At 45.5% G+C, this 26,858-nt stretch overlaps 1 protein-coding gene across 3 annotated transcripts in view; it reads left to right on the forward strand.

Moving 5' to 3' along the window:
* Positions 1 to 351: 351 nt before the first annotated feature.
* The window catches only part of DIS3L (DIS3 like exosome 3'-5' exoribonuclease), a gene marked incomplete at both ends in the record, with an annotated part of 47,285 nt that continues 20,778 nt past the window's right edge, over positions 352 to 26,858 (forward strand). Inside the window, 6 exons of one of the 3 annotated variants that reach the window (XM_080693368.1) lie at positions 352 to 517; positions 1,547 to 1,700; positions 15,366 to 15,494; positions 19,026 to 19,161; positions 22,683 to 22,859; positions 24,820 to 24,898. In XM_080693368.1, the coding sequence (XP_080549494.1) occupies positions 352 to 517; positions 1,547 to 1,700; positions 15,366 to 15,494; positions 19,026 to 19,161; positions 22,683 to 22,859; positions 24,820 to 24,898 (841 nt within the window). Of the gene's footprint in view, positions 518 to 1,546; positions 1,701 to 15,365; positions 15,495 to 19,025; positions 19,162 to 22,682; positions 22,860 to 24,819; positions 24,899 to 26,858 lie in introns of those variants that run through there. The other 2 variants (XM_080693369.1, XM_080693370.1) reach the window with 2 other exon arrangements.

Raw genomic sequence — 26,858 nt, forward strand, 5'->3', positions numbered from 1 at the left:
ACTGAGTTGCACAGGGCCTAAGTAGCCGAGGCTGTCCGCGAACCGCGGTCCTCCGGTCTCAGCCTCCCAAAGGCTGGGATGACAGGCGTGCGCCCCCGCGCCCGGCTTTTTAGCTCTTTTAGGCACAACAAGAGCACCGGGCCGACGACTCTGGTCCCTGCCCCGTACAGTACGGAAGCCCCACTCCCCCATCCAGCCGGGGCGGAGACAGTCCCGCTGGTGGCTGCCCCGGAGCCTCCCGCCGGGGTGCGGGGAGCCCGCGGCCCGCGCGGCTCGGCGGCGGCGTTGGGCGGCGCGCGCTGGAGGGCGGGCCTGGGCCGCGCCCGCCCCGTCCCCGGCCGCCATGCCGCCATGCTGCAGAAGCGGGAGAAGGTGCTGCTGCTGAGGACCTTCCGCGGCCGCACGCTGCGCCTGGTGCGCGAGCACTACCTGCGGCCCGGCGTGCCCTGCCGCAGCGCGCTGTGCCCGCGGCCCGCCGCCTGCCGCAACGGTGCGCGGCCGGGAGGGCGGCCGGGAGGGCGGGCGGCGAGGCCTCCGAGGCCCGGGCGGGCGCGGGCGCGGGCGCGGGAGGCGCGGCCCGACCCGAGCCCCGGCCGCCGCGGCCAGTGCGTGCAGTCCAGTCTCGGTTACGGCTCGGTTACAGTTTCAGTTACAGCCTTCAGCCGCCTTAGACCTTACGCTCCCTGGCCCTGGCTTGCACCCAGCCTCTTCGATTTTGATTTTTATTTTTTGTAGTCCTGAGGATGGAACCCAGAGGCCTTCTACCTCGGAGCTAAACTCCTAGCCCTGTTTTATGCTTTATTTATTTATTTATTTGCGGTGCTGGGGATGGGACCCAGGGGCATTCTACCTCCGAGCTATACTCCTCCTCTCCCCCCCCCCCCAGCCCTAGTTTTTATTCTTTATTTTTTTTATTCTTTATTTTGAAACCGGGGCTCACTTAAGTTGCAGAGGGCCTCACTAGGCTGTCTTCGAACCGCGATCCTCCTGTCTCGGCCTCCCAGATGCTGATATTACAAGGGTGCGCCACCACCCCCGGCTTATACTTTTGTTTTGAAACAAGGGCTCACTAAGTTAGGCCTCTTTTCCTAATCAACTCTATCTTTCTGGGCCTTGGACACTTCTCAGCCTGTCTGGAAGCCTGAATCATACACGATATATACATATTTATACATATTATATATATATTATGTATACATATGATATATGTGTGCTCTATCTGAATGTGTGTGCGTGTCAGTGATGACTTAACACTGAAATATTCAGCCTATGTTTGTTTATAAAGTATCAGTCATTCTCTCCTGCGCCACTGGCAACACCATAAACTATGTTGAGCTTGTATTTATCACAGCTTCAAAAAAAAAAGTGCTGAATTTCCCTAAACTTTGGGCTCCTACCAGAGTAGATTTTTCTTGTCTTTTAAAAACTTCCTGGTGAAATTAAGATGGAAAGTTATTTTACACACCGGGGCACCGTGACATTGGAATAGTAATAAACCGGGTTTGGAAATGTTAGCTAATCTATTCCATTTTGAATTATGTTTCAGAGGGGAAGCTCTTGTCTACCGACGTGACTCATTATGTGATCCCAGACTGGAAAGTTGTTCTTGATTACCTTGAGATCCTTGAGTTTCCAGAGTTGAGGGGAATTATTTTCATGCAAACGGCTTGTCAAGCTGTGCAGCATCAAAGAGGCCGGAGGTATCTCTTTTGCTTTATTTATTTATGTATAGTGCAGATTTTTTTTTTTTTCTGTATATAGAAGAGGTCCCTTGTTGGGAGGGGAAGGGAGGAATTCATTATTTTGTCAGAAAGGACTTTTGAAACTAATTTGGGATTCTCATCGCTAGTGAGGAATGCCGTAACATTATTTTAGGTTTCTGCTTCAACACCTGGCTAAAAGATCTGACTGCAGATCAATAATCTGCAGTGTCCCCAGGATGCAGGTGTTTAGGATTCTGGACTGACTCGACTTTTAGTTTGCATTTTTATGATAGCAGTGTTATTGGTTTCTTTTTTTTTTTTATTTTGCTGATGAAGTATATTATTTAATCTTATTTGTAGATACATTGTCTAAGGAGTATACATTCTTTTCCTGGGGGGGAAAAAAGAGTACTCTTAAATATTAGAACCTTTATTGTGAATGCAAATTGTACTTGCAATTATTTATTCAATGAAACCAGAAATAACTTTTATTTTTAAATTGCTAGTGTCACTACCGACCATGGTAATTGTATTTGCCAAACAAAAGGTTTCTAATTGAACCAATCTAAAATAATTGCTTTGTACCTAATGAAGAATAATGGCCCACCTTTTGGGGGGGGGGGTCTGGGGATGGAATCCAGAGGCATTTGACCTCCGAGCTACACCCCCTGCCCTATTTTTTTATTCTTTATTTTGAAACAGGGTCTCACTGAGTTGCAGAGGGCCTCACTAAGTAGCTGAGGCTGTCCGCGAACCGCGATCCTCCTGTCTCAGCCTCCCGAATGCTGGGATTACAAGCGTGCGCCACCACACCGGGTTTATGGTCCACCTTTTAAACAAATACTCTAAAAAATAGTTTTGTTTCATTTAACACTGGGAAAGGTTTTATGATTTGAACTTTAGGCTACATGGAAATAACATCAGAATTATATATCCCACCTCTTAACATCCTAAATTACTTAATAAGCAGAATCTATGTGTTTATTCTTTTTTCAAATGTGGCTTCTTCAGACCTTGGTAGTAAAAGATAAAGTGTTTTTATTTGGATATGAAAATGACAAATTGTCCTTATGATACGCTCAGTTAAAAACGTACATTACCTAGATTGTGTACAGGCTTTTTCAGATAGAATATTTTAAGATGACTTGGAGTTGATTTTGTACAGACACAAAGATATAGATGTTTACACACATGCAGGTTTAAATGCTGCTCCAGGTGTCGTATTTCAATTTCTGCTACTAAAATCAATTTGTTATTATCATTCAGATCGCTAACACACTGCAAAGCCTTTTCAACTTCTGTTTTCTAAAATATTTTTAATATTAAGGATTGTTTTAAAAACCCATTCCTGGGACATTCAAAAATAAGGAGTTGGAATTTAAATGTCTTTTCTTCTGAACATTTCAAAAGTAGTTAACTGGATGAAAAACTTATTGCTTTTCCAGTGTGCTTTGTGTCTCTGAATATACTAAATGTGAAAGCAAAAGATGAAGAATTATGAACTAGGGCCTCATGGTAATAATACTCTGGTTTCTCCATTTGATGAGCACTTTTTTTGGTTTGTTTTTTTTTGTTTTTGTTTTGGGTTTTTTTTTTTTTTTTTTTTTTTTTTTTTGCTGTTGTTGCTTTGTCAGTACTGAGGATTAAACTCAGGGGCACTCTATATCTCAGTCCTTTTTCATTCTGTTTTGAGACCGGGCCTCACTGTGTTGTCCCAGGCCTCTGACTTGTGCTTTTCTACATCAGCCTCCCGAGTTGATAGAATTACAGGCTTGCACCACCATACCCTGCTTGATGAGAACTTTTAAGTTGTTAATTCCAGGCCTTGGGGAATATAAGAAATCTTAGTCCCTCTCGCAGCAACCTGTTGTCTTGTTGGGGTGAGACGCAAGAAACAAGAAGGCAATTATAATACACCATAGCCACATACATAATAATTAAATATGAATTCACCAAAGTGCAGAAGTATACATAGGGTATGGGGTTAAACCAGAAGCCTTCTGGGAGAAATAGGTTTGAGACTGATCTTTAAAAATCTATTATGAAAGCCGGGAGTGGTGGCGCACACTTGTAATCCCCGTACTTGGGAGGCTGAGACAGGAGGATTGCGATTCAGGGACAGCCTTAGCTACTTAGTGAGGCCCTTTGCAATTCAGTGAGACCCTGTTTCAAAATAAAGAATCAAAAATAAGGCTTGGGCTGTAACTTGGAGATAGAATGCACCTGGGTTCCATCCCCAGTACTGCAAATAAATAAATAAATAAATAAATATTATGAGCCAGGTGTGGGACACACTTATAATTCCAGTACTTAGAGGTTCGCGGTCAGGCTCAGCAACTTAGGCCCTCTGCAACTTAGTGAGACCCTGTTTCAAAATAAAGAATAAGCCGGGCGTGGTGGCGCACACTTTTAATTCCCGCTCTTGGGAGGCTGAGACAGGAGGATTGCACAGGTTCAAAGCCAGGCTCAGCTACCTAGTGAGGCTCTCTGTAACTTAAACCCTGTTTCCAAATAAAATATAAAATAGGTCTGGGAGTATAGCCCAGAGGTAGAAAGCCCCTGGGTTCCACCCCCAGTAACACCAAAAAAAAAAAAAAAAAACAGAAAGAATAAAAAATAGGGCTGGGGGTGTAGCTAGGATATAGAATGCTCTGGGTTCAATCCCCACTGCCATTGTAAATGTATTATGAAGGTGGGTGTGGTGTTCTGCTTCTGTAATTCTAGTACTTGGGAGGCTGAGATGGGAGGATCACAGGTTGCAGTCTCAGCAACCTCCAGTGAAGGCTCTCAGCAACCTAATGAGACTCTTGTTTCAAAAACAAAAAAATTAGCCGGGCGTGGTGGCGCACACTTATAATCCCCGTGCTTGGGAAGCTGAGACAGGAGAGTCGCGCAGGTTCGAAGCCAGCCTTGCTGGCTTAAGAGACCCTGTTTCCAAATAAAAGTATTAAAAAAAATAGGTGTCTGGGAGTGTAGCCCGGAGGTAGAAAGGTTTCCAGGAACCCCAGTACCATAAAATAAATAAAATAAAAAGGTCTGGGGGTGTAGCTTGGAGGTAGACTGCTCCTGGGTTCAATCCTCAGTACTCTGTCCACAAAGTAAGTAAATAAAGTCTATTATTAAAGTCAGGCATGATGGTGCACACCTCTAAACCCAATACTTGAGAGGCTGGAGGATCGCTGATTTGAGGCCAGCCTCAGCAACATAACAAGACTCTCAGCAACCTAGAGAGACCCAGTTTCAAAACAAAAAATAAAAAGGGCTAGGGGTGTACCTCAAAGGTAAAATGCCAGCTGGGTGTGGTGGCGCACGCTTGTAATCCCAGCATTCGGGAGGCTGAGACCGGAGGATCATGGTTCACGGACAACCTCAGCTACTCAGTAAAGCCCTCTGCAACTCAGTGAGACCCGGTTTCAAAATGAAGAATAAAAAATAGGGCAGGGGGTGTAGCTCAGAGGTCGAATGCCCCTGAGTTCCATCCCCAGACCTGCAATAAATAAATAAATAAATAAATAAATAAATAAATAAATAAGGTAAAATGCCCCTGGGTTCAATCCCCAGTATGAACAAATGAATGAATAAATTCTGTTATGAGCTGGGCATGGTGGTACATGTCTGTAATCCCAGCCACTAAGGAGGCTGATGCAGAATTGCAAGTTCGAAGCCATCCTCAGTAATTTAGTGAGTCCCTGTCTCAATAAATAAATAAAAAGGAGCTAGGCATGGTGGTGCACACTTGTAACCCCAGTACTTGGCAGGCTGAGATAGGAGAATCACAGGTTTGCTGCTAGCCTCAGCAACTTAGTGAAGCCCTGTTTCAAAATAAAAAATAGAATAGGGAAGGAGGTGTAGCTCAGAGGTATAATGCCCCTGGGCTTAATCTCAACCACTAAAATAAATAGATTGATTGATCGATAGATCAATAGATAGATAGATAGGAGAACTGGGGGTTTCTCTGAGTGATAAACACTTGCATAGCATGGTTCTGTGACCTCAGCCCCAATACCCCCTGTCAAAATTGCTGAATATATAAAATCCAGGAATTTAGTTTTATTAATTTGGCCTTCATAATTGTTAAGTATAAATTTATTTTTTAATTGACAAAAATTACATTTATTATTTGTTTGTTTTTGTGGTACTGGGGATTGAATCCAGGGGTATTCTACCTCCGAGTTACACACCCGGTCCTATTTTTCTTTATTTTGAAACAGGGTCTCACTAGGTTGCAGAGGATCTCACTAAGTAGCTGAGGCTGGCTGCAAACGTGAAATCCTCCTGTCTCAGCCTCCCAACTACCGGGATTACAGGCATGCACCACCATGCCCGGCTGAGACCCTATTTCAAAATAAAAAAATAAAGAAGGAATTGGGGTACAGATCAGTGGTAGGAGCACTGGCTCCAAGACTTTCCAAGAATACTAAAGTCTGAGAATGCATGCTTTAAATAATCTCTAGAATATTTAAATTATCTAATACAATGTTAATGCCATGTAAACAGTTGTTACACTATATTGTGGAGGGAAAAGAAAAGCTGTACATTTTCAGCACAGTTGAAATTCCTTTTTTCCCCCGAATATTTTGCATCTGTAAATGAGGCACCCTCAGGGATAGAACACAGGATGCAGAAGGCCTCGTCTAATTGAGTGTGGCAGATGCCACTGCGTTACTGAAATGAGATCGCCAGAATTGGACTTAACAAGAGAAAGACCTAGCCTTTAATCCGGCTCTATATGTAACATGACTTTGTATTTTGATTTCGGTAATGTCAGTGCAGAGAATGCCTGTTCTCCTAAGCATATTGTACCAGTCGGTGTTTGCAGTGTGAAGTCTTTGATCAGGATAGCCGCATCTGTCATCTCATGGTCCTCAAATGCTTATGAGGAGTCACTTGGTAACTCTAAGGCTACCCTGTCCACCACACTCATGTGTTTAGATGTGCGGTTGCTTACGTAACAACTGTGTTTTGAGGGACTATCAGTTTTAGAAACTGCTAACCCTAAGGATTCAGTGGTAAACAAGGACAGGTTCTGTCCTGATGGGGGAGGGACGGGCAGGAGTCAGGTAGTCTCACAAACAGACATGGACAGCGGCTGTTACGAATGCACAAAGTCCAGGGCTGGGGTCTTGGCCCCAGCTAGCTCTAAGGGCTGGGGGGAGTAGACAGGTGGAGAAAGGAGAAGAGCTCCCTAGACAGAGGAAACTGCCCTGCTTCATCCACGAAGGGGCAGGAGTGTGCTCAGGAGTCTGCTCAGGGAGCCGGAGCCTGCCCTAGTCAGGCAGAAGGCCTCCTGAGTGGCAGGCATGTCAGGGAAGGCTTTTAAGCAGGGTAGGAAAACATGATGGGAGTCTTGTGCTAAGATTACTGGACCTGTTGGAAAAGAGGCCTGGAAGCCAGGACCGGTGGTGCACATTTGTCTTTGCTGTACGTGCAAGGCTGAGACAAGAGGATTGCAGGTTTGAGGATAGCCTCAGCAATGTAGTGAGACTTTCAGTAACCTAGCGAGTCTCTGTTTCAAAACAAAAAAGGGGCTGGCAGTGTAGCTCAAGAGGTAGAATGTGTCTGGGTTCAATCCCCAGTACTAAAAGAGAGAAAGAAAGCCGGGCGTGGTGGCGCACGCTTGTAATCCCAGCATTCGGGAGGCTGAGACCTGGAGGATCACGGTTCGCGGACAGCCTCAGCTACTTAGTGAGGCCCTCTGCAACTCAGTGAGACCCAGTTTTAAAATAAAGAATAAAAAATAGGGCAGGGGGTGTATCTCAGAGGTCAAATGCCCCTGGGTTCCATCCCCAGACCCGCAAAAAAAAAATAAAAAATAAAAATAAAAATAAATAAAAGAGAGAAAGAAATATTTAGATGATAGAGGTTTGGGAAACATCCAAGCCAATTCAAGGAATCTGGGGGTTTTCTGTAAGACTGGAGTTTTGTTATTATTATTATTATTATTATTATTATTATTAGACTGGAGTTTTATTATCATCATCATCATCATCATCGTGTGTGTGTGTGTGTGTGTGTGTGTGTGTGTGTGTGTGTGTGTGAGAGATACTGGGGACTGAACCCAGGGGCATTCTACCTCCAAGCTACACCCCCAACCCTATTTTTTATTCTTTATTTTGAAATAGGGTCTCACTAAGTTGCAGAAGACCTGCCTCCCTAAGTAGCCGAGGCTGGCCGTGAACTGCAATCCTCCTGTCTCAGCCTCCTAAGTACTGGGATTATAAGTGTGCACCACCATGCCTGGCTCATTTTAATTTTATTTTATTTTATTATTATTTTTTTTTTGCCGTGCTGGCAACCAAACCCACATGCTTGCCAGGCAAGCGCTCTATAACTGAGCCACGTCCCCAGCCCCCCCCCCTTTTTTTTTTTGCGGGTCTGGGGATGGAACCCAGAGGCATTTGACCTCCAAGCTACACCCCCTACCCTATTTTTTATTCTTTTTATTTTGAAACCGGGTCTCACTGAGTTGCAGAGGGTCTCACTAAGTAGCTGATAAACATTTTTTTTTTTTTTTTGGTGGTACTGGGGGTGGAACCCAGAGGCCTTCTACCTCTGGGCTATACTCCCAGACCTATTTTATATTTTTATTTAGTAACAGGGTCTCAATAAGTTGCTGAGAGCCTCACTAAGTAGCTTAGGCTGGCTTCGAACCTGTGCAATCCTCCTGTCTCAGCCTCCCAAGCGCGGGGATTACAAGCGTGCGCCACCATGTCCGGCTTATTTTTTATTCTTTATTTTGAAACAGGGTCTCACTAAGTTACAGAGGGCCTCTCAAGTTGCTGAGGCTGTCTGTGAACCATGATCCTCCTGTCTCGACCTCCCAAGTACTAGGATTACAAGCCTGCGCTACCATGCCCAGCCAGACTGAAGTTTTTAAAGCTTAAGATATTTTTACCTTTATTGCATCTCTGAATCACTGCTCCGCTGTCATTCCTGTCTGACTTGTACCAGGCACCATGGTGCTCTGTGCTGACTCCACACAGGTCCTTGTCTATCTTTTCCATCACAAGCACTAGAAACCCTGACTAGCAGAAAATGTAACTCTGCCGTATGCATGTAGTATTAAATTATGAGCACAAGCCCGCATGTCTACCAAAAGCCTCACTGTCACATTCCCAGTGATTCGCTGCTTGCTCCCTGCTTTTCCCGTTAGTATTTTTGTGCCATCTGTTCATTTGTTTTATCTGGCTGATAGGTAGCTGAAAAATGGAAACATACACTAAAAGTCTAAGAATATATGGGCGTGAAACCTAAAATTCAGAAAATTATTTCATGTGTGTGGGGTGGGGGTACTGGGGGTGGAACCCAGAGGCTTTCTACCTCCGGGCTGTACTCCCAGACCTTTTTTTTTTTTTTTTTTTTTGTGATACTGGGGTTTCTGGAAGCCCTTCTACCTCCGGGCTACACTCCCAGATCTATTTTATACTTTTTTATTTTTGGAAATGGGGTCTCTTAAGCCAGCTTGGCTGGCTTCAATCCTGCGCGATCCTCCTGTCTCCACCTCCCAAGCGCGGGGATTACAAGCGTGCACCCCCACGCCCTGCTAGAAGATTATTTTAGCATAGATATTTGTCTAAATATTAGGAAGGCTCAGCATTACTCGATTTGGTGGTAATCCCTAGGTCTGACTTGCGGCCTGTCATTTTGGGGCAAGGGCTAAATTTCAGAATCTCCCTGTCTGGGGGTGACGAGAGCAACAAGTACAGTTTAAATGTATGCCATTTACTTTCAATAAAAAAAAGAGAAAAAATTAAAAAAATTTAAAAAAAGAAAATAAGAACCCCCCTGTCTGGACATGAGTATGTGAAGCCGGGTTTCTGAGGATGTCAGCGCTTGTTCAGAGACATTGTTATCCTGGACTTGGCTTCCTGTGGCAGGAGGTTGCCTTCATTTGTTCACTGGGGAGACATTTGTTGAACCCCTGCAGGGAGCCAAGCACCAAAGATACAGGAAAGCAGCCTGTCGCGTCCTGATTTGAGCAGTCATCCCCGCTCTGCTCCCGGAACCTGCCGTCTAGCCGGAGGTCTACCGAGCTGGTACCATTCACCCTTAGCTCTAGGGCCGCTGCTCCAGGAAGCCGTCCCAACCCGCACACCTCCTTAAGTCCTTAAAGGACTTACCCCGCTGACATGGGTGGTTCTATTTTGCTTTTCCCAAGTAGCCTAGCTCTTTTTGTAAACTGTGGGAAGATGGAAAGATACACATAAAACTTGACCCTTTTAGCCGGGCGTGGTGGCACATGCTTGTAATCCTCGCACTTGAGAGGCTGAGACAGGAGGATCACGCAGGTTCGAAGCCAGCCTCAGCTATTTAGTGAGGCTCTCAGCAACTTAGTGAGACCCTGATTCCAAATAAAATATAAAATAGGTCTGGGAGTATAGCCCGGAGGTAGAAAGCCCCTGGTTCCACCCCCAGTACCACCAAAAACAAAAAAAACCTTTTAACTATTTTTTAGTATTCAACATTAAGTATGTTTGCAGTGCTATACAGCCATCCCGTCACCATCTTCAGAACGTTTTTCTCTCTCCCAACTCAAACTCTGTACCCAGTCCATATACACTAACTCTCCTCCCTGACCCCCCCCCAAGTAACTGTTTGGCATCTGTCTCTATGTGTTCAACTACTCTAAGGTATCTCCTGTAACTGGAATCACAACGTGTTTGTCTTTTTGGAACTGGCTTATTTTACTCAGTGTAAGATGGCAAGTTTTAGCCACGTTACAGCAGGTGTCAGGATTTCCATCCTTTAATGGTTGTGTTATGGTACCACGGATTGAAGCCAGGGCCATTCTGCCTCTCAGCTACACCCCCAGCCCTATTTTATTTTTATTTGCTTCTTTTTTATTATTTTTTGTTTTGAAACAAGAAACTTGCTACGTTGCTGAGAGTCTCACTAAATTGTTGAGGCTGGCCTCAAACCTGCCATCCTCCTGTCTCAGCCTCCCAAGTACTGGGATTACAAGTGAGTGCCACCATGCCTGGATTTTCCTTCCTTTTTAAAACAGAGTAGCAGCCGGGCGTGGTGGCGCACGCTTGTGATCCCAGCATTCGGGAGGCTGAGACCTGGAGGATCACGGTTCGCGGACAGCCTCAGCTACTTAGCGAGGTCCTCTGCAACTCAGTGAGATCCGGTTTCAAAATAAAGAATAAAAATAGGGCAGGGGGTATAGCTCGGAGGTCAAATGCCCCTGGGTTCCATCCCCAGACCTGCAAAAAATAAAAAAAATAAGTAAAAACAGAGTAGCTAGGCATGGTGGTGCATGTGTAATCCCAACACTTGGTAGACTGAGACAAGAAGATGGTAGGTTCAAGGCCAACTTCAACAACTTAACAAGACCCTGGTTCAAAATTAAAAATAATAATAATGATGACGATAATGGTAACAACCAGACCAGCGATAGATATCTGTAATAGCAGTACTTGGGAGGCAGAGACAGGAGAAACACGTTTGAGTTAGCATCAACAACTTAGCAAGACCCCGTTTAGAAATAAAAAATAAAATAGAACTAGGGAGTAGCTCTGAGGTAGAAAACCACTCAGAGCCAGGCATGGTGGTGCACACTTGTAATCCCAGCATTTGGAAGGCTGAGACAGGAGGATCGTGGTTTGGGGACAGCTTTTTTTTTTTTTTTTTTTTTTGCGGGTCTGGGGATGGAACCCAGAGGCACTTGACCTCTGAGCTACACCCCCTGCCCAATTTTTTATTCTTTATTTTGAAACAGGGTCTCACTGAGTTGCAGAAGGCCTCACTAAGTAGCTGAGGCTGTCCGCGAACTGTGGCCCTCGGGGCTCAGCCTCCCGAATGTTGGGATTACAAGCCAAGCGTGCGCCACCACACCCAGGTTCAGTGAGACCTTTGTAAAGAATACAAAATAGGTCTGGGTGTGTAGCTCAGAGGTAGAATAACCCTGGGTTCAGTCCCCAGTACTGCAAATGTATGGAAGGAAGGAAGGAAGGAAGGAAGGAAGGAATGGATGGATGGATAGGGCTGGAGGTGTAGCTTGAAGTTGGAGTGCCCCTGGGTTCCATCCTCAATACCACAAAAAGGAAAAGAAAATACCTGAGTTCAATTCCCAAAACAAAACAAAAGACAGAGTAATATATGCATTTTGTTTCTCCACCCATTGTCAATAGGGTGTTCTACCTCTTGGCTACTGCAAATAATGCTGCTTTGAACATGGTCCACAAACACCTTTGTCTTTTGGGGCGATGTACCCAAAAGTGGGAGTGCTGGATCTTAGGTAATTCTGGTTTGGATTTTTTGGTCTGCTCACGGTGGTCAGCGCTGCTATAGACAGAGGGCACCGCCCTCGGCTCAGGCGCGGTCCACCTGCCGTGGGAGGCCTGGCCGCCATCCCCAGGGCCTTCAGCGCTGTAGCCCCCCCCCCCCCCCCGCCCAGCACAAACCCGGTGCGTGGCAAGAGTGTGGAGAGTATTTGCCAGAATGAAAGATGGTTAGCAAGGGGATCATGTGTCAAGAAGTAACTGCAGTAAGTCTGTGCGTACTGCCAGGGTGTGCAGGCTGGGAGGGCATGAGGTGGTCAGCCACGCACCCAGGGAGATCGGTCAGCACACCTTGGTCTAGTTTGGCAACCAGAGCAGAATGCCTGCGGGCAGGTAACTTATTTATTTTTGACTATTTGTAGAGTTATTTCTCTGTGAAAAGGGGAAAAAAGAATACAGTGAAAATAGCAGGGTTCTCTTCTCTCTCTATCTCTCTCTCTCTCTCTCTCTCTTTCTCTCTCACACACACACACACACACACTCACTTTGAAAAGGGAAAGGCAGGTAGATGGGGGAGGGACCTGGAATATGGCCTCAGGTGCCAGTGGCCAGACCTCTACCCCGGGAAGGGCAGCAGCGGCCCCGCCTCCCACCGCTAGTCCCTAGCCCACCGAGGTAATCTGTGTGTGTGTGAGTGTGGTGCTGGGGTCGAACCCCGGGGCATTCTACCTCTACGCTATACCTCCAGCCCTATTTTGACTTTTTAATTTTGAGACAGGGTCTTGCTGAGTTGCTGTCAGCCTCACTAAGTTGCTGAGGCGGGCTTTAATCTTCCTGTCTCAGCCTCCCAAGGACGGGGATGAGCGGCATATGCCACCATGCCTCGCTCCAGCTGTGTAATTTATAATGAACAGAAATGTAATGGTTCGCAGTTCAGTAGGCTGGAAAGTCCAACATGGGGAAACTAGCATCTGGCAAGATAAGATCAGGAAGAACAGGCAGTATTTTTTTTAGTGTTTTCTCTGAAATAATAAATTACAGAGGTTCATGAAATCTCTTCAGAAACCTTTACTGCGTAACAAATAAATGCTCACTTTAAAAACTTCAAGCATTGTAGAAATGTATAAAGCAGCATATGAGTTTTTCTTTATACCCCCAATTCCCAAAGACTTATTCTTTTTTAAGCCCATGGTAAATCTCACAGTGAATCCACATTTATGTAGAATTTGTGTGTGTCTGGGTATTGAGCCCAGTGGTGTTCTACAACTAAGCTATACTCCCAGCCTTTTTATTTTCACACTGGGGATTAAGCTAGGGACATTCGACCTCTGAGGTAGCCCTTTTAATTTTTTATTTTGAAACAGGATTTCTAAGTCACTGAGGCTGGCCTCAAACCTGTCGTTCTCCCAAGTACTGTGATCACAGAGCCACCATGCCTGGCTATTTTTTATTTTGAAATAAGCTCTCCCTAGGTTACCATGCACTAGCCTTGAACCTGCAATTTTTCTATCTTAGGGATTGGGATTACAGTACTTGGTAGGCTGAGACAGGAGGACTGCAGGTTTGAGGCCAGTCTCAACAACTTATCAAGACTCTGTTTTTCTGTTGTTGTTTTGTTTTGTTTATTTTTTGTGGTACTGGGGATAGAACCTAGGGGCATTCTACCTCTGAGCTGCACCCTCAACCCTATTTTTTAATCTTTATTTTGAAACAGGGTCTCACTAAGTTGCAAAGGGCCTCACTAAGTAGCTGAGGCTGTTCACGAACTGTGATCCTCCTGTCTCAGCCTCCCAAATGCTGGGATTACAAGTGTGTGCTACCATGCCTGGCTAAGACCCTGTTTTCTGTTTTTTGTTGTTGTTGTTGTTGTTGTTGTTTTGCAGTACTGGAAATGGAACCCAGGGACATTCTACCTCCAAGCCACACCCCAGGCCTATTTTTTTGTCTTTTTATTTTCTTGAAACAGAGTCTCACTAAGTTGCTAAGGGCCTCACTAAGTAGCTGAGGTTGTCGTGAACTGCCATCCTCTGGTCTCAGCCTCCCAAATGCTGGGGTTACAAGCGTGCGCCACCGCACCCAGATAAGACCCTGTTTTGTTTTTTTTTTTTTTTTTTTTTGTGGTACTGGGGTTCCTGGAAGCCCTTCTACCTCGGGGCTACACTCCCAGACCTATTTTTTACATTTTCATTTTGGAAACAGGGTCTCCTAAGCCAGCGCGCACGGCTGGCTTCGAACCTGCGCGATCCTCCTGTCTCTGCCTCCCAAGCGCGGGGATTACAAGCGTGCGCTACCACACCTGGCCTAAGACCCTGTTTTAAAATGAAAAATTAAAAGGTCTGTGTGTGTGACTCAGAGGTAGAATGTCCCTGTGTCTAATCCGCAGTATATATATATTTTTAAAAATCCCTAAACTTATTTTCCTTACATATCCGTTTTAGGCCTGTCAACAAAAAGTTTAATGTATTAAAGCTAATGCCATCTAAAGAACAAAGTGGGATACAAAAATAAAGTTCCAGGCCAGGCGTGGTGACACACACTTGTAATCTCAGCACTTGGGAGCTGAGACAGGAGGGTTGCAGGTTCACAGCCAGCCTCAGCTACTTAGGCCCTCCACAACTTAGAGACCCTGTTTCAAAATAAAGAATAAAACATAGGGCTAGGAGTATAGCTTGGAGGTAGAATGCCCCTGGGTTCAATCTCCAGTACTACAAATAATAATAATAATAATTACATAGTCTCTGAGGGGAACTGGGAGAGAGAGTTTAATCTGCAAACCAGTGACCTAGCCCTGCCCCAGTGCATTCTGGCAGAAGAAATTGAGGAACACTTTATGCCCAATAACACAGATGCAAAGGCCGAAAATGTTTGTCAGGTTTGTTTGTTTGTTTGTTTGTTTGTTTGTTTATTGGTCCTGGGGATGGAACCCAGAGGCCTCTACCTCTGGGCCTATTTTATATTTTATTTGGAAACAGGGTCTCACTAAGTTGCTTAGAGCCTCACTCAGTAGCTGAGGCTGGCTTCAAACCTACGCGATCCTCCTATCTCAGCTTCCCAAGTGCTGGAATTACAAGTGTGCGCCACCACGCCAGCTTCATAGGGTTCTGTTTTTTGTTTTTTTTTTTGAGGGTTGGGACGGAACCCAGGGGCATTTGACCACCGATCTATACCCCCTGCCCTATTTTCATTCTTTATTTTGAAACCGGTCTCACTGAGTTGCAGCGGACCTCACTAAGTAGCTGAGGCTGGCCATGAACCACGATTCCTCCAGTCTCGGCCTCCCGAATGCTGGGATTCCAAGCGTGCGCCACCGCGTGGCTGCGTCAGGTTTTACACAATCACCCTTTTGCTCTCAATACCGCATGCTCTTTGGTCTTTAGCAGGAGATGGCCAGAGACGAGTACCTGTCACGCGAGACTGATTTTTCTCCTCTGTGTTGCAGGCAGTATAACAGATTGCGGAACCTCCTGAAGGATGCGCGTCATGATTGCATCCTCTTCGCTAATGAATTCCAGCAGCACTGCTACCTCCCTCGGGAAAGAGGGGAATCCATGGAAAAATGGCAGACCAGGTATGGCACCTGCCGCGGTGGTTAATTCACGAACCTTCTTTAATTTCTTCTCGTGGGCTCTTTGCAAATTAATATAATATGCTAGAATAAACCCACACTTGTTTCGGATCCCTGATTAATAATGAAATACTGCCGGGCATGGTGGCGCACGCTTGTAATCCCCGCGCTTGGGAGGCGGAGACAGGAGGATCACGCAGGTTTGAAGCCAGCTGCGCTGGCTTAAGAGACCCTGTTTCCAAATAAAAAAGTATAAAAATAGGTCTGGGAGTGTAGCCCGGAGGTAGAAGGGTTCCATCCCCAGTACCACCAAAAAACAAATAATAATAATAATGAAATACTTGCTGTTTTTGTATTTTAGGTATGTCCTTTGAAGACATAATTGTTAGATTTTTAAAATTGTAATTAGGGCAGCTGAGTAATGTGGCACATGCCTGTGATCCCAGCTACTCTAGGAGACTGAGGCTTGAGGATCCCAAGTTTGAGGCCAGCCTAGGCAATTTGGTGAGACCCGGTCTCAAAATTTAAAAAATGGTCTGGTGATACCGCGCAGTGCCAGAGCAATTTACCTACCAAGTGTGATGCCTTGGTTTGATCCACCAAAAAATAATAATGATAGTAACTAGAGAGACATAGGTACCCAGAATAAGTTTACCTCAGACCCTAATAGCAGACCAGATCCTTCCAGTGATGTAGAAGTCATAACTTCAATGCTTGTGTGTATGTGAAGCGGGGAAGGAGTCCCACTTTTGGGTGTGTGTGTGTTCTTGTTGGCACTAGGGATGAACCCAGTACCTCCAACCTACATCCCCAGGCCTTTTTCTTTTTTATTTTATTTATTTACTTACTTACTTACTTACTTACTTACTTATTATTTGCAGTACTGGGGATGGAACCCAGGGCATTCTACCTCCAAACTACACCCCCAGCCCTATTTTTTATTTTTTAATTTGAAGCAGGGTCTCACTGAGTTGCAAAGAGCTTCACTAAGTAGCTGAGGCTGTCCGCGAACCACGATTCTCCTGTCTCAGCCTCTCAAATGCTGGAATTACAAGCATGCGCCACCATGCCTGGCTCTATTTTTTTTTTTATTTACTTTTTTTATTTTTTGTGGTACTGAGGATTGAATCCAGGGCACTCTACCTCCAAACTATACTCTCAGCCCTATTTTTCATTCTTTATATTGAAACAAGGTCTCACTAAGTTGCAGAGGGCCTCACTAAGTAGCTGAACCTGTGCGACCCTCCTGTCCCAGCCTCCCAAGGACTGGAATTACAAGCAGGTACCACCACTCCCAGCTTGGAGTCCTGTCTTTAAGCTAATAAGATCATCAGCTCCATTTACTATCCTTAACCAGTCTTATTAAACTGAAGTGGTTCTGGGACGTGGGGGTCTGGAGCTGGCCCTCAGGCATGCAGTGTGTATGGGAAGTGATCCCAGAAGCCGGAGTGAGGACGTGTGGACAGGGGCACAGAGGGGCCTGAACAGTAGAGGATGTGGCGCTGATGTGGTAAATGAAAGCTCGGGCAGTATCGCTAGGGAACCACTGAGAAGCCCCGCAGAGTGTGCTGCGGAAGGCACCCCAAAAGTCAGGGGCCAGGGCACATAGTTAGCTGTCCCCTTTAACTGAGCGTCGCTCCCACGGGGCATTAATACCATCCAGTGGCTCTTGAGGCAGGATGGCTCTGCCCACCAGAACTGCAGCTAAACCTTCAGGGTCCAGGCGCTGGCAAGAGTAGCTCTGCTCCTCTCTGTAGACAAAGCACCTTCATTTGCAGGCAGGGAAACAGGTGTCCACAGGCACAGACCGTCCACACCTGCGCACTCTGCACTCCAGTCCTGGACACAGTTCACCAGGCCACGACTCCAGCTCCTAACTCGAGTTCTTTTCAGGAAGGTTCCAGGCATATCTTGTGGTTCTGTATCAGACCCTGGTGGATCATGGTCTTCAGCTACTTGCAGCCTAGTTTTTCTCCTAGCCAAAGACTTGCTTCTTCGTCTTCACAATAGCTTGGCGTTTCACGTGGTTGCTCTATGGCCCAGCCCTTTAATTAAAGGGTGTTAAAGATGACAGAGCCTCCTGGTTTCTAGGTCACATCAAGATGAAAGTAGAGAGCCAGGCGTGGTGGTGCACGCTTGTAATCCCAGCAGGTGAGAGGCTGAGACGGGAGGATCGCGGTTCGCAGACAGCCTCAGCTACTTAGCGAGGCCCTCTGCAACTCAGTGAGACCTGATTTCAAAATAAAGAATAAGCCGGGCGCGGTGGCGCAGCTTGTAATCCCCGCGCTTGGGAGGCTGAGACAGGAGGATCGCGCAGGTTCGAAGCCAGCCTCAGCTACTTAGTGAGGTTCTCAGCAACTTAGTGAGACCTTGTTTCTAACTAAAATATAAAATAGGTCTGGGAGTATAGCCTGGAGGTAGAAAAGCCCCTGGGTTCCACTCCCAGTACAAGAAAGAAAAGAAAGAAAGAAAGAAAGAAAGAAAGAAAGAAAGAAAGAAAGAAAGAAAGAAAGAAAGAAAGAAAAATAGGGCTGGGGGTATAGCTCAGAGGTAGAGTGCTCCTGGGTTCCATCCCCAGTACCACACACAAAAAAAAAAAAAGTAGTGCTGGTGTGGTGGTGCACAACTGCAATCTCAGAACATAGGAGGCTGAGACAGAAGGATCGCAGGTTCAAAGCCTGCCTCAGCAACTTAGTGAGTCCCTCAGTAGTTTAGCAAGACCCTATTTCAGAATAAAAAATAAAAATAATGGGAGTGTAGCTTGGAGGTAGAATGACCCTGAGTTCAATCCTCAGAATAGACAGAAGGAGGAAGGAAGGAAGGAAGAAAGAAGTGAGTTATGGTGGTTGAATGTCTTAGGGGAGAAGAGTTCTCCAGTGCTTTCTGATTTTATTTTATTTTTTATTTTATTTTATTTTATTTTTTTTTTTTTTGCGGGTCTGGGGATGGAACCCAGAGGCATTTGACCTCCAAGCTACACCCCCTGCCAATTTTTTTTGGTGGTGGTACTGGGGTTCCTGGAAGCCCTTCTACCTCCGGGCTACACTCCCAGACCTATTTTTACATTTTTATTTGGAAACAGGGTCTCCTAAGCCAGCGCACGTGGCTGGCTTCGAACCTGCGCGATCCTCCTGTCTCTGCCTCCCAAGCGCGGGGATTACAAGCATGCGCCACCACGCCTGGCTCCCCTGCCAATTTTTTATTCTTTATTTTGAAACAGGGTCTCACTGAGTTGCGGAGGGCCTCACTAAGTAGCTGAGACTGTCCTCGAACCGCGATCCTTCTGTCTCAGCCTCCCGAATGCTGGGATTACAAGCGTGTGCCACCACACTCAGCTTGCTTTTTGATTTATTTTTGCATCCCCCAGAGGACCAGCCAGGGCTTATTTATAATGGACATCAGGAAGTGTTTGTTGAGGAAATAAATTAATGGTTATCTATATGGGTCAAGAATGGCGTGGCAAAGCCCAAGTATTGCAGTGTGAACAGAGCTCGAATCACCTTGGGAGTGCTCATGGGCGCCTTGCTTTTCCAGGAGCATATACAACGCGGCCGTTTGGTACTTTCACCACATCCAGGATAGGATGCCAGTCGTTATGGTGACAGAAGATGCAGAGGCAATTGAGCAGTATGGAAGTGAAACTGAGGGAGTGTTTGTGATTTCTTTCAAGGTATGTCCAATGGGCGTGGTTGTGTGTGGACACGCACACACAATTCATTTCCTAAATAGTGCTGTATTAAGTACAGCCGTAAGGCTGCAGATCTCTTTGACAACACAGAAAAGAGAAAATAAAGAAGGAAAACTTTAGCTGGGCATGGTGGCACACCCTATAATCCCAGTACTTGAGACAGGAGGATTACAGGTTTGAGGCTAGCCTCAGCAACTTAGCAAGACCCTGTTTCAAATTAAAAAATAAGCCAGGTATGGTGGATACCCTTATACTCTTAGTACTTGAGAGGCTGCAACAAGAGGATTTCAGGTTCAAGGACAGCCTCAGCATATAGTGGGACTCTCATTAACCTAGCAAGACCCTTTTTCAAAATAAAAAGCCAGTCATGGTGGCACATGATTGTAATCCCAGTATTTGGGAGGCTGAGACCGGAGTATTGCGGTTCACAGACAGCCTCAGCTATTTAGTGAAGCCCATTGTAACTCAGTGAGACCCTGTTTCAAAATAAAGAATAAAAAATAGAGCTGAGTTAGCCAGGCATGGTGGCACATCCTTGTATACCCAGCATTTGGGAGGCTGAGACAAGGATCTTGGTTCACAGACAGCCTCAGCTACTTAGGACCTTGAAACTCAGTGAGATCCTGTTTCAAAATAAAGAATAAAAAATAGGGCTGAGGGTATAGCTCAGAGGTAGAATGCTCCTGGGTTCCATCCCCAGGACCACAAATGAACTAAAATAAAATAGGTCTTGGGGTGTAGCTCAGAGGTAGAATGCCCCTGTATTCAATCTCCATTGCCACACAAAAAATAAAAATAAAATAAGCCAGGCATGGTGGCACACGCTTGTAATCCCAGCATTCAGGTGGCTGAGACCAGAGGATCACAGTTTGCGGACAGCTTCAACTATTTAGTGAGGCCCTCTGTAACTTAATGAGACCCTGTTTCAAAATAAACAATAAAAAAAAAAAAAAGGGAAAAGGGTGTAGCTCAGAAGTCAAATGCCCCTGGGTTCCATCCTCAGACCCACAAACAAACAATAAATAAAATAAGATAAAATAACAAAAATTAAAAGGGCTGGAATAAGCTGGGTGTGGTGGCACATGCTTGTAATCCCAGTAATCCAGTGCAGTGAGACCCTCTGCAACTTAGTGAGACCTGTTTCAAATAAAGAATTAAAAGTGGGTGTGGTGGCATACACTTATAATCCTAGTACTTAGGAGGCTGAGACAGGAGGATCCAGGTTCGTGGCCAGCCTCAGCTACTTAGTGGAGCCCTTCGCAACTTAGTGAGACTCTGTTTCAAATTAAGAATAAAGGCCAGGCATGGTGGTGGACACTTGTAATCCCAGCATTTGGGAGGCTGAGACAGGAGGATCGCAGTTCATGGACAGCCTCAGCTACTACTTAGTGAGGCCCTTTGCAACTCAGTGAGACCCTGTTTCAAAATAAAGAATAAAAAGTGAGCTGGGTATATAGCCCAGAGGTAGAATGCCCTTGGTTTTCATCTCCAGTACCGCAAAAATAAATAAATAAATAAATAAATAAATAAATAAATAAATAAATAAATAAATAAACAAACAAACAATAGGGCTGGGGATATACCTCAGAGGTAGAATGCCCCTGGGTTCTATCCTAGTACTGAAATGAAATAAAATAAAAGGCTGAAAGTATAGCTCAGAAATAGAATGCGTCTGAGCTCAACCTCTAATACCACGCCAAGAATAAATGAGTGAGTGAATGAATGAGTGAATGAATGAATGAAAGCAAGGCTGAGCTGCTTGCCCAAGGTCACACGATAGAACTTGGAAGGGCTGGGGTCAGTCTGATCCCAAAGCTCTAACCACCAAGCTAAATTGCCTCACAGATTGTTTTTCTGATACACACAAAACACAAACTTTTTTAAGGTTTGTGTTGAAAGATTTGTATGGGGAGGTTTGGGGGACACTAGGGACTGAACCTAGGGGCTTTCTACCCCCTAGCTACATCCCCAGCCCTTTTTAAAATTTTGAAACAGGGTCTCGCTAAATTGCTGAGGCTGTCCTCAAACCTGTAATCCTCCTATGTCAGCCTCCCCAGTAGTAAGATGACAGCTGTGCGCCACCACACCCAGTTTTGTTTTGAGGTTTGAAGGCCAGACTTGTTTTTTTTATCTCTTCTTCACTATTCCACAGTCTTTCGTGGGTTAGTAGAGAAACGTGAAGGGGCTGAGAGGTGACATTACTTATGTCAAGGCTGTAGATCAGCGTGGTAAAGATCACAGGCAGGAGCGGTATTATCAGTGCCAGTTGCTTCCGGCTGCCATGGCAACCCAGGTCTTCCTATCTCTTAAGTACCTTTTGAGAAGAGCGGATGACTGTTCATCTCTCAGTAGATGACTGGTCTGTCTGCTCAGTCAGTCAATCAACTTCTACTGGTTGATTTTATTTTTTGATGCAGAAACTAAAAGGAAGCCTTTCCTTCTCCGGTCAGTTTACAGAAAGTCTGGTTGGATTTTGAATTGTAGATTCTATAAGGGGTCCCCAGTGCATGTATTGCTAAAGATTTGCCAATAGAATGTTCTTGGCCCTGCTATAAAAAGTGTTTTGGCATGCCAGAGAGTTCCAGGGCGCCAGATATTAATGGCAGTGTCACTCGTTTCTGCTGTTGCAATATATCATGTCTTGTTCCTGCAGAGGACAGTTGAGTAAAATTACATTTTTCTACTTTTTGTGAAAATTACTTTTCTTTGTAGTCCAGTAGTATAGGACAGTTTTATTTTGGATAGTGTTTCTCAAGCAAGCTGCTTGACTAAGGGTCTCATGGAGGTGAATGATAGTAGAAAAAGGAGAGACTGTGGAGCTCAGAGGAGAGGGAAGTGCAGAATTTTCTTTGGGGACTCGAAGTTAGATGGAGAAGAGCCAAGACGGTCAATCCCTCTTGCAGAGCTAGTTCACAGGGGTAGAGGCTCGGCGTTGGTTAGTGTTTAGGGCCCATGGAATCGGGGTACTGACGTTAGCACACACAGAACTTCTGGAAGGAAGAGGAGGAGAAAGGAGGCAATTTGAACAAGACCCAGAAGTTAACGGGAAGAAAGTTAGAGCTGACAAGAAGGATGATTTGTTTTCTTTGCGATTTGAGAAAACAGAATGTGCCACTCTGCCTCAGACTTAGTACTGAATTAAAATCACATTTAAAAAGGTAAGACTGCACACTCGGGAGCTTTCCCTGTCCACTGCCAGGAAGCCGTAGCTTGGGGCAGTGCAGTGCGTGGAAGGACGAGCTGCCTGGATGCATGGTGGAGAGCTTTGAAAGTGCAGGGAGCCCAGGCGACAGCAGCAAGCCGTGGCCCAGCCTGCCTGGGGTCCCTTGGCAAGGCCTCAGGGACTGATGAGCAAGCAGGAAGTGTGCCGTGGCCTGAGGCTCAGGAGGCAGTGCTCACCTGACACTCGCAGCCAGCAGTTCCAAGGCAGGATCTTTTCGTAGCAGTGTATTGAAGAATTACTGTCTTCTGACCCTGTTTCTCTATCCCTTTATGAAATGCAGAATTACCTGGACAACTTTTGGCCAGATTTCAAGGCTGCTCATGAGCTCTGGGAATCTATCCTTCAGTCTCGACGGGAGAGGGAGAACGAGAGTCAGGAGAGCCGCGGGAGGGAGTACCCAGAACACCTTCCCCTGGAGGTGCTCGAAGCTGGAATCAAATCTGGACGCTATCTCCAGGTAAGGACGGGAATGAGGACTCACCCTTGTAGCCAGGCATGGCGGTGCACGCCTGTAACCCCAGCTACTCGGGAGGCGGAGGCCAGAAAATCACAAGTTTGAGACCAGCCTGGGCAACTTAGGGAGAGTCCGTCTCCAAGTAAAATTTAAACAAAGAGCCATGCAAGCCACGTAGGGTGGCACACACCTGTGGTCCCAGTACATGGGAAACTGAAACAGGAGGATCACAGGTTCAAGGCCAGTCTCAGCAAGTAGTGAGACTCTCAGCATCCTAAAAAGACCCTGTTTCAAAATAAAAAGTAAAATAGGGCAGGGGTGTAGATTGGAGGTAAGATACCCCTGGGCTCAATCCCTAGTATCACACACAATGAGCTAGGCATGTAGCTCAGTGATAGAGCTCTTACTTTATATGTGTAGGTCTCTGGGTTTGATAGCTAGTACTGTGGAAAAAGAAAAGAGAGAAAGAGAATCTGTGTCAGGACCAGCCATCTTCTGTGCTGGCCTCCATCACAGGCTGCTTAGTCCATAGACTGGACACGGGACAGATAGGAGTAGCCAGGCCTGTCACGCCTAAGCTCCTGTGTCGTAGCGTTCTCAGTTGTGCTGTACATTGAGCGTTGCACAGGCAGAGTGTAGGAGCAGGCCTGCCGAGCTTCTGCCTGAGAACACCACACTAAAATCCCTAATTTAGAAAGTATGAAAACACACACACACACACACACACACACACACACACACACACACAGAGTGGGGGGGTACTGGGGGTGAAGCCCAGGGGCTTTTCTACCTCCGGGCTATACTCCCAGACCTTTTTTATACTTTATTTGGAAACAGGGTCTCACTAAGTTGCTGAGAGCCTCACTAAGTAGCTGAAGCTGGCTTTGAAACCTGTGTGATCCTCCTATCTCGGTCTCCCAAACACTGGGATTACAAGCATGGGCCACCACGCCCAGCCAAAGTGTGAATATTTTATTGCACTTGGTATAGCTAGAGAGTAGTTCAAAATGATGGCATTTTCTCTGGCGAAAATAAACTTTGGTGATTAATATCATTCTTAGAAAACGTGATCATTAGCAGCCAGGTGTGCTGGCATATGCCTGTAATACAAGTACTCGGGAGGCTGAGACAGGAGGACTGCAGATTTGAAGCCAGCCTCAGCTACTTAGTGAGGCCCTTTGCAACTCAGTGAGACCCAGTTTCAAAATAAAGAATAAAAAAAATAGGGCTGGGGTATAGCTTGGAGGTAGAATGCCCCTGGGTTCCATCCCAGTACTCCAAATAAACAAACAAACTAACTAACTAAGGTTCTGGGCAAGGTGGTGCACACTTGTAATCCCAGCATTCGGGAGCCGGAGACCAGAGGATAGTGGTTCTCAGGCAGCCTCAGCCACTTAGCAAGGCCCTTCGCAACTCAGTGAGATCCTGTTTTGAAATAAAAAAGACTAAATAGTAGGGCTGGGGTGTAGCTTGGAAGTACAATGCCCCTGGGTTCCATCCCCAATACCACAAAAATAAATAAATAAATAAATAAATAAATAAATAAATAAATAAATAAATCTAAGAAGCCAAGCCAGGTGTGGTGGCCAACAGTTATAATCCCAGTACTTTGGGAGGCTGAGACAGGAAGATCACAGGTCTGAAGCCAGCCCCATGTACTTAGTGAGGCCCTCCACAACTTTGTAAGACCCTATTTCAAAGTAAAGAATAAAAAATAGGTCTGGGGATATAGCTTGGAGGTAGAATGCTCCTGGGTTCCATCTACAGTATTGCAAAAATAAATAAATAAATAAAAATAAGAGGTAGAATACCCCTGGGTTCAGTCCTAGTACCAAAAAAAGTGATCATTAAACTGTAAGATATCATGTGGATATTTTCCTAAGTTTTGAAAACTAGACCTTTTGCAGGTAAATCAGGCAGAAAATAATTTTTTTTTCACACTGCTTCTTGATTATGATTTTAGGGAATTCTGAATGTCAATAAACACAGAGCGCAAATAGAAGCTTTTGTTCGACTTCAAGGAGCCAGCAGTAAAGATTCAGGTTCAGTATAAACCCTACATAAATTGTCATACTACTTTTTTGTTCTGTTATTACACAATGAAGAAAGCAAAGTTGAGCCGGGCGTGGTGGCGCAGGCTTGTAATCCCAGCATTTGGGAGGCTGAGACCGGAGGATCGTGGTTCACAGACAGCCTCAGCTACTTAGCGAGGCCCTCCGCAACTTAGTGAGACCCTGTTTCAAAATAAAGAATAAAAAATAGGGCTGGGGATGTAGCTTGGAGGTAGAATGCCCCTGGGCCCCATTCCCAGTACCACACACAGAAAAAATAACAATAATAATAATTTAAAATTTAATTAAAAATAGTAATTACACCTATTTATGGGGTGTAGGTAGTGTGATATTTCAGTACTTTATTTATTAATTATTTATTTATTTATTTTGGTGGTACTGGGGTTCCTGGAAGACCTTCTACCTCCGGGCTACACTCCCAGACCTATTTTATATTTTTTTATTTGGAAACAGGGTCTCTTAAGCCAGTGAGGCTGGCTCCGAACCAGCGCGATCCTCCTGTCTCCGCCTTCCAAGCTCCGGGATTATAAGCGTGCACCACCACGACCGGCTTCAGTACATTATATACAGTGTGCAGTGGACAGTGTGCAATGATTAGATGTGAACAATGTATCCATCACTCCAAACACTTACCATTTCTTCCTGTTGGTTATTTTGAAACTTACAATTAATTGTTATCAACCTTAGTCATGCTACTATGCTTCAGAACACTACAAGTCATTCCTGGTTTTATTGTAATGAACCAAGATACAGAAGCACAAAGTAACTTGCCCAAGGCCACACACCTGGTCATTGGTAGAGCAGAAATTCAACCAAGGCAGCCTGGCTGTGGGTTAGACATTCCTCTCTACTGCCTTAGTGTGCTTCAGTTGCCTTGTTGAATTATTTTTAAAAAGTCATCAGCCGGGCGTGGTGGCGCACACTTGTAATCCCCACGCTTGGGAGGCAGAGACAGGAGGATCGCTCAGGTTTGAAGCCAGCCACGTTGGCTTAAGAGACCCGTTTCCAAATTAAAAAGTATAAAAATAGGTCTGGGAGCATAGCCCAGAGGTAGAAGGGTTTCCAGGAACCCCAGTGCCACCAAAAAAAAAAAAGTCATCAAAGCTGGGCATGGTGGCCCACGCTTGTAACCCCAGCATTCAGGAGGCTGAGAGAGGAGGATCTGGGTTCGCGGAAAGCCTCAGCTACTTTAGTGTGGCCCTTTGCAACTCAGTGAGACCCTGTTTCAAAATAAAGAATAAAGCCTGGCATGGTGGCATACGCTTGTAATCCCCGTGCTTGGGAGGTGGAGACAGGAGGATTGTACAGGTTTGAAGCCAGCTATGCTGGCTTACAAGACCCTGTTTCTAAAAATAAAATAGGTCTGGGAGTGTAGCCCGGAGGTAGAAGGGCTTCCAGGAACCCCAGTACCACCAAAAAATAAAAATAAAAAATAAAACAATAAAGAATAAAAAATAGGGCTGGAGGTATAGCTCAGAGCTAGAATGACCCTGGGTTCCGTTCCCAGTACCACAAAAAAAAAGTCATCAAAATGGGAAAATAAGTTGTATCGTAATAAAATTTTTGGTTCTGTGATGCCAGGGTGGGAGAACAAAGCAAAAACTCTTATAGTCAACCAGGAAAGGTGGCGCACGCTTGTAATCCCAGTACTTGGGAGGCTGAGACAGGAGGATCAGGTATAGGGCCAGCCTCCGCTACTTAGGCCCTTTGCAACTTAGTGAGACCCTGTTTCAAAATAAAGTATAAAAAAATAGGGCTGGGGATGAAGCTTGGAGGTAGAATGCCCTTGGGTTCAATCCCCAGTACACACACACACACACACACACACACACACACCAACTTACAGTCAAAGGAGCATGACTGGGTGGAAGGAGACTGAGAACCGAGGAAGGTCAGCGTTACCAGGTGGTCCAGGGTGGCCTGCATGAAA

This window comes from Muscardinus avellanarius (assembly GCF_963383645.1).
Source record: "Muscardinus avellanarius genome assembly, chromosome: 3".
NCBI classification, from domain to species: Eukaryota; Metazoa; Chordata; class Mammalia; order Rodentia; family Gliridae; genus Muscardinus; species Muscardinus avellanarius.